Genomic DNA, 15,123 nt, shown 5'->3' with positions numbered 1-15,123 from the left:
TAAAGTAGAGACTCTACATACTGATATACACCTGAACATCAGCAGGAGAGGACTCTTTAAAGTAGAGACACTACATACTGATATACACCTGAACATCAGCAGGAGAGGACTCTTTAAAGTAGAGACTACATACTGATATACACCTGAACATCAGCAGGAGAGGACTCTTTAAAGTAGACACTACATACTGATATACACCTGAACATCAGCAGGAGAGGACTCTTTAAAGTAGAGACTCTACATACTGATATACACCTGAACATCAGCAGGAGAGGACTCTTTAAAGTAGACACTACATACTGATATACACCTGAACATCAGCAGGAGAGGACTCTTTAAAGTAGAGACACTACATACTGATATACACCTGAACATCAGCAGGAGAGGACTCTTTAAAGTCGAGACACTACATACTGATATACACCTGAACATCAGCAGGAGAGGACTCTTTAAAGTAGAGACTCTACATACTGATATACACCTGAACATCAGCATAATATGTCTGTATACCAATCCCATAACCTCATCAGAGACAAACTCAGCACCATCTAGTGGACGGACTCATTAGCATGTATTAAATTAAAGATACAACAGAGGCATGCAAAATATCCCAACAGTATACTGTACTGAGTTTCAAATAAGCATTGCATTTTTATCTAACCCTGCTGAGATATATTGCAACGCATAATTAAGTTCAAATCTACTTATTTTTCTACATAAACAACAAGATTAATTTATTCATAAAGCACATTTCACACACACATGCAATTCAGAGTGCTTCCTGTAAGTCTGTGCACAGAAAACATCGCTCATGCTCTTCTCCGTTTTGCAGAAATACTACAAAGCTTGTTTTGAAGACTGGCCCCGGATCAGCTGCCACGCCCCAAGGCCCTCTGGGCAATGACCTCACTTCCACCAAATCTAATATAGCATTGATTAAACCCCCCACCCCCACCTCCCGAAACACTGCAACCTCCGAGACGACCGAGGCTCTGAATGCATCAGAGACTTAACAAAGAGTCTTCTTCATGCCGGAGACGGACGTAATGAAGCCTGAAGTATTGAACATTTTTTGGACGCATAAAGACGTCATCGAGGGACGGACCTCTGACCCACCGCGCTGCAGACCCACAGTCCTTAATGTGGACACAGATGGAGTCTTGTGACCGGAGGTGGACGAAGTAAAAGTAGAACTACTATGGTCTGCAAGTGTTGAATTAAAAACGTCACTTAAAAAAAATTACCAAAAACATTACGAGCAAAATGTAATTTAGGTAGTGAGCAGAATGACTGTTTCCACCTTATTTCAGGCTAACAACCAGAAACACCGTCAAACAGCCATTGACTTCCAGACCAAGGGGACAGGAAGTGATGAAATGCAAAGTAATTTCCAGGTTTTAGGACTCATTCCTGCACCCATTATCATCCACCAGTGGTTATTTGTCAGCTGTTTTGTATTTTGCTGTGTTCAGAGGCAGAGAAGCTGTGTTCAGAGGCAGAGAGGCAGAGAAGCTGTATTCAGAGGCAGAGAAGCTGTGTTCAGAGGCAGAGAAGCTGTGTTCAGAGGCAGAGAAGCTGTGTTCAGAGGCAGATAAGCTGTGTTCAGAGGCAGAGAAGCTGTGTTCAGAGGCAGAGAAGCTGTGTTCAGAGGCAGAGAAGCTGTGTTCAGAGGCAGAGAAGCTGTGAGAAGGTGTGTTCAGAGGCAGAGAAGCTGTGTTCAGAGGCAGAGAAGCTGTGTTCAGAGGCAGAGAAGCTGTGTTCAGAGGCAGAGAAGCTGTGTTCAGAGGCAGAGAAGCTGTGTTCAGAGGCAGAGAAGAAGCTGTGTTCAGAGGCAGAGAAGCTGTGTTCAGAGGCAGAGAAGCTGTGTTCAGAGGCAGAGAAGCTGTGAGAAGCTGTGTTCAGAGGCAGAGAAGCTGTGTTCAGAGGCAGAGAAGCTGTGTTCAGAGGCAGAGAAGCTGTGTTCAGAGGCAGAGAAGCTGTGAGAAGGTGTGTTCAGAGGCAGAGAAGCTGTGTTCAGAGGCAGAGAAGCTGTGTTCAGAGGCAGAGAAGCTGTGTTCAGAGGCAGAGAAGCTGTGTTCAGAGGCAGAGAAGCTGTGTTCAGAGGCAGAGAAGCTGTGTTCAGAGGCAGAGAAGCTGTGTTCAGAGGCAGAGAAGCTGTGTTCAGAGGCAGAGAAGCTGTGTTCAGAGGCAGAGAAGCTGTGAGAAGCTGTGTTCAGAGGCAGAGAAGCTGTGTTCAGAGGCAGAGAAGCTGTGTTCAGAGGCAGAGAAGCTGTGTTCAGAGGCAGAGAAGCGTCATTTTTTTATTATTAATTTGGATAAAAAAGGTCAAAGAATCCAGACCACTTCCTTTGGAGGCCCGAGTGTAATTTATTATCTACAGGGGCTTAGAGGACCTTCAAATCTACAGGTTTAATGACAGCTATACAACCGAGATAAAACAGCTGATGCTATGCTAACTGAATGCTAATAGCCTGTCCTGCATAAATAACCCTACCGGACATTCGTGAACACTGCAATATTTCAGTCTCATCCCGTCTGTAGTGGTTTGAGGTGCTGTAGTCGATGATGTCACATTCCCATTCCCTCCATACAAACCAGAGCATGCATTTGAAGGAGGGGTTTTTCCCCAGTGTTGTGGTTTATTTTGCAGACACTTGTGACCCTGCCTCTGGGAGTTCACACCACACTGACAGTTGGACGTGTGTGTGTGACTAATGTGGCAGGTGTGTGTGAGCGCAGGACGGCTGCTGCTGCAGTCAGCAGACCTGAGACTGCACTGATGGGATGTTCTCAAAGTGGAAACCAGAAGGATTCACATTCAAAAACATGCAATTACAGTCATCCTGCAGAGGTGTGGACTTCGGAAATATAAACTGTTATAGTTGATACTGAAATATATTTAACCAAGATAGTGTTGGTTGAGACTGGTGTAAGGCTGAGCCCCCCACCAAAGATCAGTGGAAGGAGAATATTCATTATAATAATAGAGGTTTATTTAACTGGGAAATTAAATGTGTATGGGCTTAAATGGATGAATGATGAAACAGATCTTCAGACAAACTGTTGCATGATTATTCTTATTATTATTTCTATTATTTAAAACATTGATTCTTATTCTTGTTATTATTTTTCTCATTATTTCTTTCTCTTCTAAATATTATTATTTATTTATTATATTTTTTATAATTAATTCTTATTATTTTTTGGTTCATATTAAGTCTCTTTTTTATCTGTAATGATCCTTTTTTCTGTCTCTTCTGTTAAATATTATTATGAATTATAATGTTTGAAATGTGTAACCATGCCTGGATTTCAGCTTGTTTGTTTCTTTTTATTTTTTAAGTGTGAAAAACAACCTAAACCAAATGTTTGGCCACAAAGACCCATCACTGAAAACACTACAAACCAACCCCCCAGTGACAGAGACAACAACGCTAGAGGTTTTTCAAACCACAACCTGATTATTATCGGTGTCTCCGTGTCCTCAGCCATTAGATTTCCTGTAAAACTAATGGCCATGTGTTGATGCACACGCCTTTTTAAAATAAGCCTTAAAGTTATTTCCATCTCTCGTCCTCGCCTTCCCCCAAGGTCACCCCCGAACATCTGCCGCCCCGAGGCTCTGCAGAACTCGTTACACCGAGCCGAACCAGAACCAGTCCGGCTTTACAAGCAGCTCCAAGCCATACATCACCCTGCAATTAGCAGGCTGCCCGTGATCACACACACACACACACACACACACACACACACACACACACACACACACACACACACACACACACACACACACACACACACACACACACACACACACACACACACACACACACACACACACACACACACACACACACACACACACACACACACACACACACACACACACACACACACAGAGGGAGGGAACTGTTTCTGCTCTGGATGCATTGCTGTCTACCATGTTAACATGCTGCTGGAACAAAAACCCAGAACTGGATCATAAATAGTGGATTTGATCTAAATAAAAAGTCCTTTTCTGTGATCAGTTAGCTCAATCTGCACTTCAAATCTCCCTGAAGTCATACAAGCACATACATCTGTTGTTCTGTGCTCGCTTTTATCCCTTTTAAAAAGCATCAGCTCCTTCTGGATGCACTGCAGGATGTGAAGCCATCTAATCATTAACGAAAAACACTTTTCTGTGGTCGTGCAGCTCAGATACACGCTAAATATCTTCATTGGAGTCATGAAAACCCATAAGCCTGTTGCTCTGGCTCGCTTATATCCCTTTTACACTCATTCAAACATGCGTCAGCTCCGACCAGATGAACCGCAGGATGTAAAGAGTAATTATTCCCAACGTTCCCCTCCTCAGCAGAGCCTTTGTGTCTGCATCTGTGTGCAGCCTCATGGCATCAAAGCAAACCCAAGCTAGCGTGTAAAACAGAAAAACTCAAAGGGTTGCAGGAGACTCTGAGGGAACTTTTGAAGCATGAATGGAGGAGTACTCACAGCTGAGCAGCAGGGTGCAGAGCAGCAGGGCAGCCGCCGTCCTCCGGCAGGTCATCCTCCACAGGGCCATCCTCTCACCGGGTCACTCTGCAACTGGAGAGGGTAAAGGAGTGTGTGTAAGGAGTGCGTTCAGCGGCGGTGGAGGTGAGGAGTGTGTGTTTCCTGTGAGGTCTGAGTGAGCAGGACAGGATAAAGCCTGGCTGTGTTGTGTCGCTCTTTATACGGCCCCTCTCTCTCTCTCTCTCTCAGAGTCCACACCCCCTCTCTAACTGCCGTTAACCCGCTTCCCCAAAGCAACCTCCTCCCGTGTGTGTGTGTGTGTGTGTGTGTGTGTGTGTGTGTGTGTGTGTGTGTGTGTGTGTGTGTGTGTGTGTGTGTGTGTGTGTGTGTGTGTGTGTGTGTGCTCCAAATGCTTGCTGCTGATGAGCTTTATCTTAACTGGCGCTTAGTTTCCTGGAGAAAATGTTTCACAAAGTTGGTTTCTAACTGTTTCTGCACTTGGGGGGGGGGGGGGGGGGTGAAGTTCCTTCAGCTGTGTTTCCTGAAGCTGCTGAATGTTCTCTAGATGCTGCAGGTGTTGAAGAGCTGCTGGAGAGGTTTCTGCATGAGTTTTGGAACATTTGTGTTTCTATGTCTGCATCGTTTGTGAAGCTGATGGAAAGGTTTTCGGCCGTTGTAGCTCGTTAGCAGCTGTCGGCCTCCGTACTAAGAGGTTATATTCTGTTCGTCAACACAGATTTGAAATAACTCCAACACAGAAGTCTGCATCTTTCCATCATATGTGTAAAGGCGTTAAAATAAAACGAGTACCCCTTTCCTTTTTCTCTCTCTAAGATGCACCTGGTAAACAGGAAGCCCCCCCCCCTCCACTGCCTGCATGTTGTGTACATAGCTGAGAGACTGTAAACGCACATGGCGTCACACACACACACACACACACACACACACACACGGCTCTGAGTTTTGTGTGTCCCAGGACAGATGACTAACAATGAGTCATGCACTCAAACCGCACAACTGCACTACACTGTACACACACTTAGAAAAATGCTGTGTACTGACATCATAGAAACACACACACTGAGTGTCATAGATCAGCATCGGCAGAGGGGAGAGTGTGTTGCAGCAGTGTGTAGGAGTGTGTGAGAGGGTGTTCACAAAGGATCCAGCATGCCACATCTGGAAGCGCTGTAGTCCCACCACGGGCTTTCTGAGGACAGCCTGGAGACACTGGTAAAACTCTGCAGGCAGAAGGAGCTGAAGGGGGGCGGGGGGTCCTCCTGGTCGCCCTGCGTTCGAGACCAGATATAAGAGAAAATATCTCCATGCTTTAATGCTCGCCCCTTTACTCACCCCTCTCCATCTCCCCATTGGAGGTATTTTGGTTGAGACGAGCCGGTGTGCAACGCCAGCACATCACAAGGATCAGTACAGGGTCAGTGCCTCGGGGGGGGGTTGTTTTGGGGAGCTTTTGGGTGTGGGTTAAAAGTCCGCTGAGAGGCATCATCATCCCAGCATGACTAGCATGTGACTGTTCAAACACACAGGGGTCATGTTGATATTTATCCACGAAAAGCTCATATTTGAACTCACATATGTGCTTTTTAAAACGTATACTGGTTCGATTTCTGTTCCCAGTAACACTCCTACTGGTGGCTTTATTTCCCTCCTTTGTCTGAATTGTAAAAGGTTGCGTTTGCTGTAGTAAAACCCTGAAAATAATTATAATTTAATACTGTTTGGTTGAGCTGCATTGCTTTAACTAAAAGGAATAATGTGTAAAATTACCAGAAATAAAATGACTATCAATAAATAAACATAACTTAGTGGTTGTTTTAAATATGGGTTAAATAAAGATTAAAAAAGCATTAGAAAAAGAAAAACTATAACATTATTAAACTAATTCATTTTTAATAAATTGAAATATATATAATAAAATAATCATATACTATAATAACAACAAATACAAATACCTACATATTTAGTATAATATAAAAGCTGCCAGAAAGGGGGCTAATGTATCTTTATTTTATTTCCTAAAATGACTTGACCTGTGATATATATTTAGCAAAAAAACAAAACAAATTGACTTACATCTCCAACCATCAGAAGGAATCCTAACCAGGAGAGGATGAACACTACAACTCCCATGATGCAACACTGCTCAACCACCTACAAACTGCAAGCTCTTTGTTGATGCTGTTGTTGTGAAGCAGCTGAAGATAACATCAGGCCATCCAAGAGCTCAATGTGAGGTCACAATAATCCAATTTATCAAAAGACAAACATCCTGGAAGCATCGAGGACTTCCTGTTTTGATTTTCATCAGAGGGGTTGTAGTTTATTTGGAAAGACTTCCGTAATGATTTGACTGCCGGAGAGGGTGAGAATCCTCCCTCTGTGTAATGATTCTCCAGCATCTCCATTCCTCTTCTGTTTCCTGCCATTCCCCTCCGGCGTGATGTTTCCCCGCAGCCGGGCGTCCACCCTGCCCTGCGAGGCGTGGTGTGCAGACAGACCCGGCACCGACCCCCACAAACATGGAAGTGTATTTATATTCACCTCTGACCCCCGGGCCACTGCTATCTCCACGCCAGGCCTGTTACATAGGACCGTTAGGACTAATGTTTCCACACCATGAGTCCAGTTTCCCAACGAAGGGTGGAAAAAGAAACACAGGATGGAGGTGTGACCATAGCAGCCAGATACTATATATCCCTGTAAAGCACCCCCCTCAGTCTCAGGGACATCCATCCATCCTCAACTTCTTAACAGGGGTTTGACTGACTCCTTTAAACACTTAGGACCATCGCCTCTACTCCACTTTATGAGATCTGAGAAAAAAAGCTAACCACCGCTAAGCTAAAGGCGGCTAATGTTGGGTCCAGCAGTGGCTCAGTCAGTAGGGGCTTGGACTGGGAATCGTAGGGTCGCCGGTTCAAGTCCCCGAACAGACTTAAATATGGAGAGTGGACTGCTACTTGGAGAGGTCCCAGTTCACCTCCTAGGCCCTGCTGTGGTGCCCTTGAGCAAGGCGCCGGACACCTCCAATCCCCCTCCCATTGCTCCCCGTGGCTGCACGATAGCTGCCCACTGCTCCTAGTACTAGGATAGGTTAAATGCAGAGGACTAATTTCACTGTGTGTGCTCTGCAGTGTGCTGATGACAATAAAGAGGGTTTCATCCTCCGACTCTATCTTTGATTCTAAAGGAACTACAGCTCTCTTAATTGGAAGTATAGAAGGAAATCTAAATGGTGCTAGTTGAGCGCCAGAGGCGTCGTGTGGAGGGAAGCAGCCAACAGATCATACAACAGACTCAACCTCCTTTGTTATAACTTCGACCCAAAGAATGTGTCTGTGTAAACACACACAACCCGCTGCATGTGTCCTGCAGGAACAATGACTGCATATCTGACGGAGGCTGTGGATCATTGTGTGTAGAACTTTCCTCTCACTCGTTTACTCCTGATCTGCATGCCCCGATTGCTTCATTGATTGAGAGTTATTGTACTTGCCTAAACATGGATCCCAGAGCCAAAAATCCTCCTCCCTTCCTCTCCCACCTTTAACTCCCCCCCGTTCTCTCATTGACTTGATCCCATACAGATGTTCTGCTTTAGCACTCCCCTTTGGAGGCAGCCTCCTCCTATTGTTCACTGAATCAATCCCAGGGCCCCCGACCCAACCCCAAGCACCAAACACGCACTTACACAAGCGCTGTTCCTAAAGAGGCCCTGTTCTGTTTGGGGGGGATATTCCCTTTCCTATAGTGTGTTCTATAAGTCTGTGTGCATGGGAATGGTCTGCAGTACCCTCCCTCCAAATGTCTCCACTGCACTCCTTTGTTTATTTACGGATCATAGTGACATCACTACATAACACTCTCTCTCCTATTGGCTAGCGCTCCAAGGGGCGGGACATCTCACTCATATGACCTTATCAGAATGTTAATATTTTTGGTTAAAAATAACCTTTTACGACAAAAAATAGAAACATAATTCTTGTTTCTGTAACTTCTTTCAAAATATCTTGGATAATTGTACCTTTTTGTTCCTCAATCAGATATAAAACATGACTTTTCTTAATGCAAAATGTCATTTTCAAAGTAATTAAAGCTTTAAAATGTATGTAATGGAGTAAAAATACCTTATTTCTCCTTTAAAATGAGTGTATGAAGTAGGGATAAATAGAAATACTCAAGTAAAATCCATCAAAACAACTAGTGCTTCTTCCAACAATGCTGCACACACACTTTTTATGAGCAGACACACACGGAGTCCTGCACAGATATGATGGGAAACAGTCCACAGCGAGGAGTCAAAACAGCAACAACACTGTTTGGAAAACCCCGGCTCAGAGGAGAGCGTTATAAACTGCTCTCTCTCATCTCACTTTCTGTCCATGCTCATCCTCACTTTCCTCAGCTTCCTCCTGTCTCCTCTCTCTTGTCTTATTTTTGGAGAGGTCAGACTCCACAGGGCTGTAACTGGCTCTAATTGGCTCTGATTGGATGTCTCGTAGACATCTTGAAGTGATTTACGCTCAAGGTCGAGAGGCTGGTGAAGGTTGCAAGAGCTTCGGGGGTCTCAGAGATCCTCCCTCTAAACCCCGGGAGCTTTAAACCCCCGATCCCAGATTCCCCTTCTGGAGTGCATCTATTAAAAGTCCATGCATATTAATGCAGACGGAGCACTTGTAGAGAACGAGAGCAGAGCACTTCAAAAGGCAGCTCACATTCCCCTGCTCCTTGTGATTTGTATTCTAGATTTTGCAATAACATTGAGCAGTTGTTTATTCCTCTGAGTTACATAACTGTGTTTTATTTGCCACAAAAAGGCTAAAAGGGAGAAGAACAAGGGCAAGAAATGACTGTCGTCATATATTTATCATTCGCAGCTCTGGTGGAAACAGCATGTTCTGGTGCCAGATAAATATCCTGCTTTTGAACTTTACGGACTCTCCGTTCATCCATCAGCACTAAGAGGGAGCACCCACGGTGGCGTTGAAATCCTGCAAGTACGTAATAAAGTGTGTGTGTGTGTGTGTGTGTGTGTGTGTGTGTGTGTGTGTGTGTGTGTGTGTGTGTGTGTGTTCCTGCGGCCAGATAAAGTCTGTGGGATTAATTCATCAGAGTGCCGGCGGCCCACATGGCTCTCATTACATCTGCAGGATTCATCTCAGCAGCTCCCATAAGTCACTGTCGAGGGGGGGGGGGGGTAATTCTAGCCACTTGTATTGACTGATATTATTATGGTCTCTGAGGGCCACAAAAAACCAAAATAAAAAGGTTGAATGACGCTTCACTGAAACAGATGTTTAACACTGTCATTATTCATTTGTTTACAACAGGACTTTTTTAACGGCTCAATTGCTATGTTATGCTTTCTAGCAATACTCTGTTTTAAGCATTCATACCATTATTATTTCATCTACATTTATTTTGAAGTAGTATTTTTTTATTTGATAATGTGGCAACAACTCCAAAATCCCTCCTGGGGATAAATAAACTATTTCTAAATTTAGATTATTTATTGCAATCTCCTTTTTAAAAAAAATTAAATGTGTTTTTACTTTTTGTTTTATTTGGTATTCAACTTTGACAAAATCCAAATAAATTCCCCAAAATCCATTATTTCTGATTTGCTTAAAATGACTCTTGCAATTTTCTTATTTAACTTCTTTAAGTTTTTCTCTATTTTTCTCTAAATATATAGAGAAAAATTGCATTTGAATAATTTATTAAATGGAGGAGCTTTAAGAAAATGTCATTTCCCTCCTGGGGATAAATAAACTATTTATTTTTATTTAAATATTATTAAATAACTCTTGTAATCATCTAATATTAACTGCTTTAAATTGTGTGTGCTTAATTTTACAATGAAATGTGACCCAGGTGTTATTCCACACAGCCGCCAGGAGAGGGCACTGCAGGACCGGATTTAGAAACCATCTCCAAACTGAGGAGAGATTCCTGGTCGACTCCACGCTGCACTCTTGTGGCGACAAGAAGCACTGAACACATCCTGCTGTGATACATCTACACCTCCTGCCATAAAACAACACAAGGAGTTCATTAATGCCATGCTATAAACCTGTCAGCACTGAGGGAAAGATTAGATGAGAACAAGAGCAATGCATGCCAAAAGTCAATATAGAATGATTATTGCAGAAAGCTGCCATCATTTAAAAGGTCTGAGAGCATCCGGACCTCTCCTCCATAACTCGTCATAAAGTGTCTGCAGTGTTTCTGGAGATGGTGATGAGGTGTGTGTGTGTGTGTGTGTGTGTGTGTGTGTGTGTGTGTGTGTGTGTGTGTGTGTGTGTGTGTGTGTGTGTGTGTGTGTGTGTGTGTGTGTGTGTGTGTGTGTGTGTGTGTGTGTGTTGTTGAAGCAGGTGAGGGAGGGGTTGTACACCTCAGCCCCGTCGTTCTCTGAAGTTCTGCTGAGGGCTCGGCAGGAGACGCTCAGGTCCTCAACATCAAATATTCATTTCACAGAAAATCCTGAGCCTTAAATAATTCTCAAAGAAGTCTGCTGAAAAGCGAGCCCTTGCAATCCTGGGCACGTTTCTATCTGGACAATAGATTCAGAGGACGAAGAGGAGGAAGAAGAGGAAGAGGGAGGCAGACAGGCAGAAGGAGGGGGGGGGGAGAGAGAGAGACAGAGAGAGAGACAGAGAGAGGGTGAGTGGATCTATTGTGTTGTCCAATAACAGATGGGTCGCTTTAAGAGGCATCAACTGAGCATACAGTGAGCAACATGTTCACACACACACACACACACACACACACACACACACACACACACACACACACACACACACACACACACACACACACACACACACACACACACACACACACACACACACACACACACACACACACACACACACACACACACACACACACACACACACACACACACACACACACACACACACACACACACAGTGAGAAATGAAGGCTTGAATTGCGATATAGAAACTCCACAGCAATGTGAAAATACTTGTCTGCAAATATTTGACATCTTGGGCTTTTATTGTGAAGGTCTAGCCGTCTTAGTTTGGACTCAAAAATATAAAGAACACGTCATCCAATCGTTGGAGGCATCTCTACTGGGACATGTCTCCATGCTTTAATGTCCAAAAAGCTCTTAATTTTTCTCTTCCTTCCTGAGCTGCAGTACCTCTGCTGTGATTGGTCAACCTGCTTAGCGATGTCCCGCCCCTTGACCTATCAGAAACAATGTGTTGGAGTGCTAGCCAATAGGAGCGAAAGTATTACATAGTGATGTCACTACTGTTTCACACGGGGGGAGTTTTTGGAAACACACTGCACGAAAAGTGAAACCCCAAAAAGCAGACTATGCACCCCCTCCCCCGCCCCCACCCCCCACCCCCACCCCCATGTCGCTGTCTGTGTGCTTACAGCCGTCAGCTGATCTCCTCTGATCGGACCACCTCTTCATTCCAACCTGAATTACATCGTACCGGATGGATGATCCCATACTCATTACCCCCACCGTAACGCAGACCCTGACTTAACGAGTGTGTGTTCCCTGTGTGTGTGTGTATTGCAGGTGGTGTGTTTGGACTTGCCCCCCCCCCTCGGTGTGGAGAATCTGACAGCGGCGCTCTGGCCTTTCAGAGGCGAGCAGGAGAGAAAAATGAGCCATGAAGGAAATCGGAGGTGATTATCTTTATTATCAGCCATGGGAGTAACTGTGGAAACGGCGACCTGTGGGGGGGTGGGGGGTGAGGGGGGGGGGGGGGTGCACAAGCTGTTCCAGCAGCATGCTGATAGGCCCATACAAGCTCCAGAGGTAATTAACATCTGCATATGCAAACGAGGGCTCCAGCTAGGGAAATTTGGCAGCCGCTTCTCACCTTAGCCTGAAAGCAGCAGGGAAGTGTGTGTCACTGTGTGTGTGTGTGTGTGTGTGTGTGTGTGTGTGTGTGTGTGTGTGTGTGTGTGTGTGTGTGTGTGTGTGTGTGTCTAATTATGTGTGTGTTCTGTGACTTCATATGCATAACACAACCGCAGCACGGGTGTGTGTTTGAATGTCCCTGTGCATTTGCAGGGCTTTAAAATACTGACGCCTGCACTTTCTTGGAAAACTGTATTCACCTCGGCAGAGTGGAATAAGGAGAGTTCGGTACATTGAGCTGACATACCGTGAACCTCAAACACCATTGCTTCCTCCTTCACGTGCAAATCATGAATATGAATATCACAGCGGGAAAACTACAATAACCCCTGTGAGTGACGTCACACACGGTAGTCCAGCCCCAACATCTGCATACACCAGCTGCTGGAAACACTAACGCTAACCACTCCTTAACGTTGCTCTCCAATCTCCGACCAACTGGCTGTTCTTCAAACTCATCGGTTTCCTCCTCCGATAAAGGCTCAGACAGGTACGGTTGGATACCAATAGCCTCCATGGTTCATCTCTCACAGTTTCGAAAACTTCACTTACTTCTGTGGGCTCTGAGGCAGCCATGGATTGCTCCTTGTAAACCAGCCAATCAGAGCAGAGCTGGTCATAATTATTTAAATGAGCCCCAAATAAGGCAATTCAGCTGTTTCATTCTAGGATCAAATCATAGGGTTGTAAATGGGTCTGTGAAACTGCATCTGGAAATGTTTTGGATCAACCAAAGTGATATTCCTTCTTCGTAGACGATTTTAAACACCAGATAGATGCTTTCTATGGCACCTTTAGAGAGGCCCTATCCTGCTTTTGCGGTTGACCCTCTCTTGTATAGGTTTTAGTGCATGTAAATGGTCTGCAGAGGTTAAAATCCCTGAGTTTCTCTCCCACACACACAGAGATCATTTTCTCCACTTTTTGTCGAAGGAGCCCTTGCGATGCTAACTTCCTGCCAGCCTGAAAAAAAACCACCCTCACTGCAGCACTCTAAAGCTCTCCGGCTCAGGAACCATCTCAATGGAACATATATGCATGCTGCTTTCCTTTTCTGGAACACGCATGATGTCCGGGTCTCGTTTGTTTGTTTACGCATGTGCTGTTTGCATCCATGCTACTACTTCCTGTACGAGAGAGGCTAACATAGCTGTGGATTGTGCCAACGTGTTGTGCTGTGCAGATCTAATGAGAGCCAGGCTCTCGGGCTGCAGAGACACGGAGACTGACAGCTCCAGCAGCGGGGAGCCGGGCTATAAATAAAGCCGGCGCTGAGACTTTCTGACACCTGGATTCACATTGGTTGGCAATTTCCCCCTCCGACCGACTTGCACCAGCACCGGCGTCTCTCTCTGTGTTCTGCTCCTCATGTCTCTCTCTCTGTCAAAAGCACTTCTGTTGGCATCTCTCTTTGCTCTCTCTCCTGCTCAGATGTGTTTTGGATTGTATCGCCCCTCTCTTCCTCACTATGCCTCCAGCAGTTCTTCCTAAACAGATTATTACTAATTCGAACTCCATTACTCACAGTGTACCTCTTAGTTTGCATTTTAAATTACATTAAAGTGATGAAGAGATCACTACGATGTCTTTGAAGATGAGGATGCTTCAATATGATGGACCCTTCATACACCATGCTGTCGATATCACCAGAAAAATGGTCCCTAACAAATGCACTTTCAACTTTTGAGCAACTCTTTCGATGGACTACAGTTCCCAGCAGCTTTACAACTAGGTATGCTTTAAAACTGGGGGCAATGGGCTCCAAAATGGACTTGAAGTTGAGAGACAGGTTTGAGAGCAGATTGGACCGTTTACAAGATCAGGAGAATAAAAAGCTAAAATCTTCAGCAAACAGATTCAAGTTTGTCTAATGTTTGACACATCTGTTCCCAGATATATGTCAGAACTACAACCAGAACCACAGCCTGAACTACAGTCAGAATACACTCAAAACTACACTCTGAGCTACAGTCAGAATACACTCAGAACTACACTCTGAGCTACGGTCAGAATACACTCAAAACTACACTCTGAGCTACAGTCAGAATACACTCAAAACTACACTCTGAGCTACGGTCAGAATACACTCAAAACTACACTCTGAGCTACAGTCAGAATACACTCAGAACTACACTCTGAGCTACGGTCAGAATACACTCAGAACTACACTCTGAGCTACAGTCAGAATACACTCAAAACTACACTCTGAGCTACAGTCAGAATACACTCAAAACTACACTCTGAGCTACAGTCAGAATACACTCAGAACTACACTCTGAGCTACAGTCAGAATACACTCAAAACTACACTCTGAGCTACAGTCAGAATACACTCAAAACTACACTCTGAGCTACAGTCAGAATACACTCAAAACTACACTCTGAGCTACAGTCAGACTTACATTCTCATCTACACTCAGAACTACCCTCAGAACTACAATCAGAACTACAACATTGAACTACAGTATCAATTACAGACTGAACTACAACCAGAACGGTAAGAACTACAGACTGAACTACAAACAGAAATAGACTTAGAAATACAACCAGAACCACAACAAGAACTACAGTCAGGACTCAGTGAACCACAAATAAACAAAACACACAAACACCTCCAACGAAACTCAATTACACTCAGAACTACAGTCAGGATTACAGTCTGGAGTACAGTCAGGATTACAGTCTGGAGTACAGTCAGGA

General features: G+C 44.5%; 1 protein-coding gene across 1 annotated transcript in view; it reads right to left on the bottom strand.

Moving 5' to 3' along the window:
- Positions 1-15,123, bottom strand: part of cd34 (CD34 molecule) — a 38,088-nt gene that overhangs the window by 20,183 nt on the left and 2,782 nt on the right. Inside the window, exon 2 of the mRNA XM_063910485.1 lies at positions 4,495-4,587. Within this exon, the coding sequence (XP_063766555.1) occupies positions 4,495-4,564 (70 nt within the window). The 5' untranslated portion in view covers positions 4,565-4,587. The remainder of the gene's footprint in view (positions 1-4,494; positions 4,588-15,123) is intronic.

Source organism: Eleginops maclovinus, chromosome 1 (assembly GCF_036324505.1).
Source record: "Eleginops maclovinus isolate JMC-PN-2008 ecotype Puerto Natales chromosome 1, JC_Emac_rtc_rv5, whole genome shotgun sequence".
Classification (NCBI taxonomy): Eukaryota; Metazoa; Chordata; class Actinopteri; order Perciformes; family Eleginopidae; genus Eleginops; species Eleginops maclovinus.
Note: the sequence above shows the minus strand (reverse complement) of the source record. Positions and strands in the feature narration are given on the sequence as shown.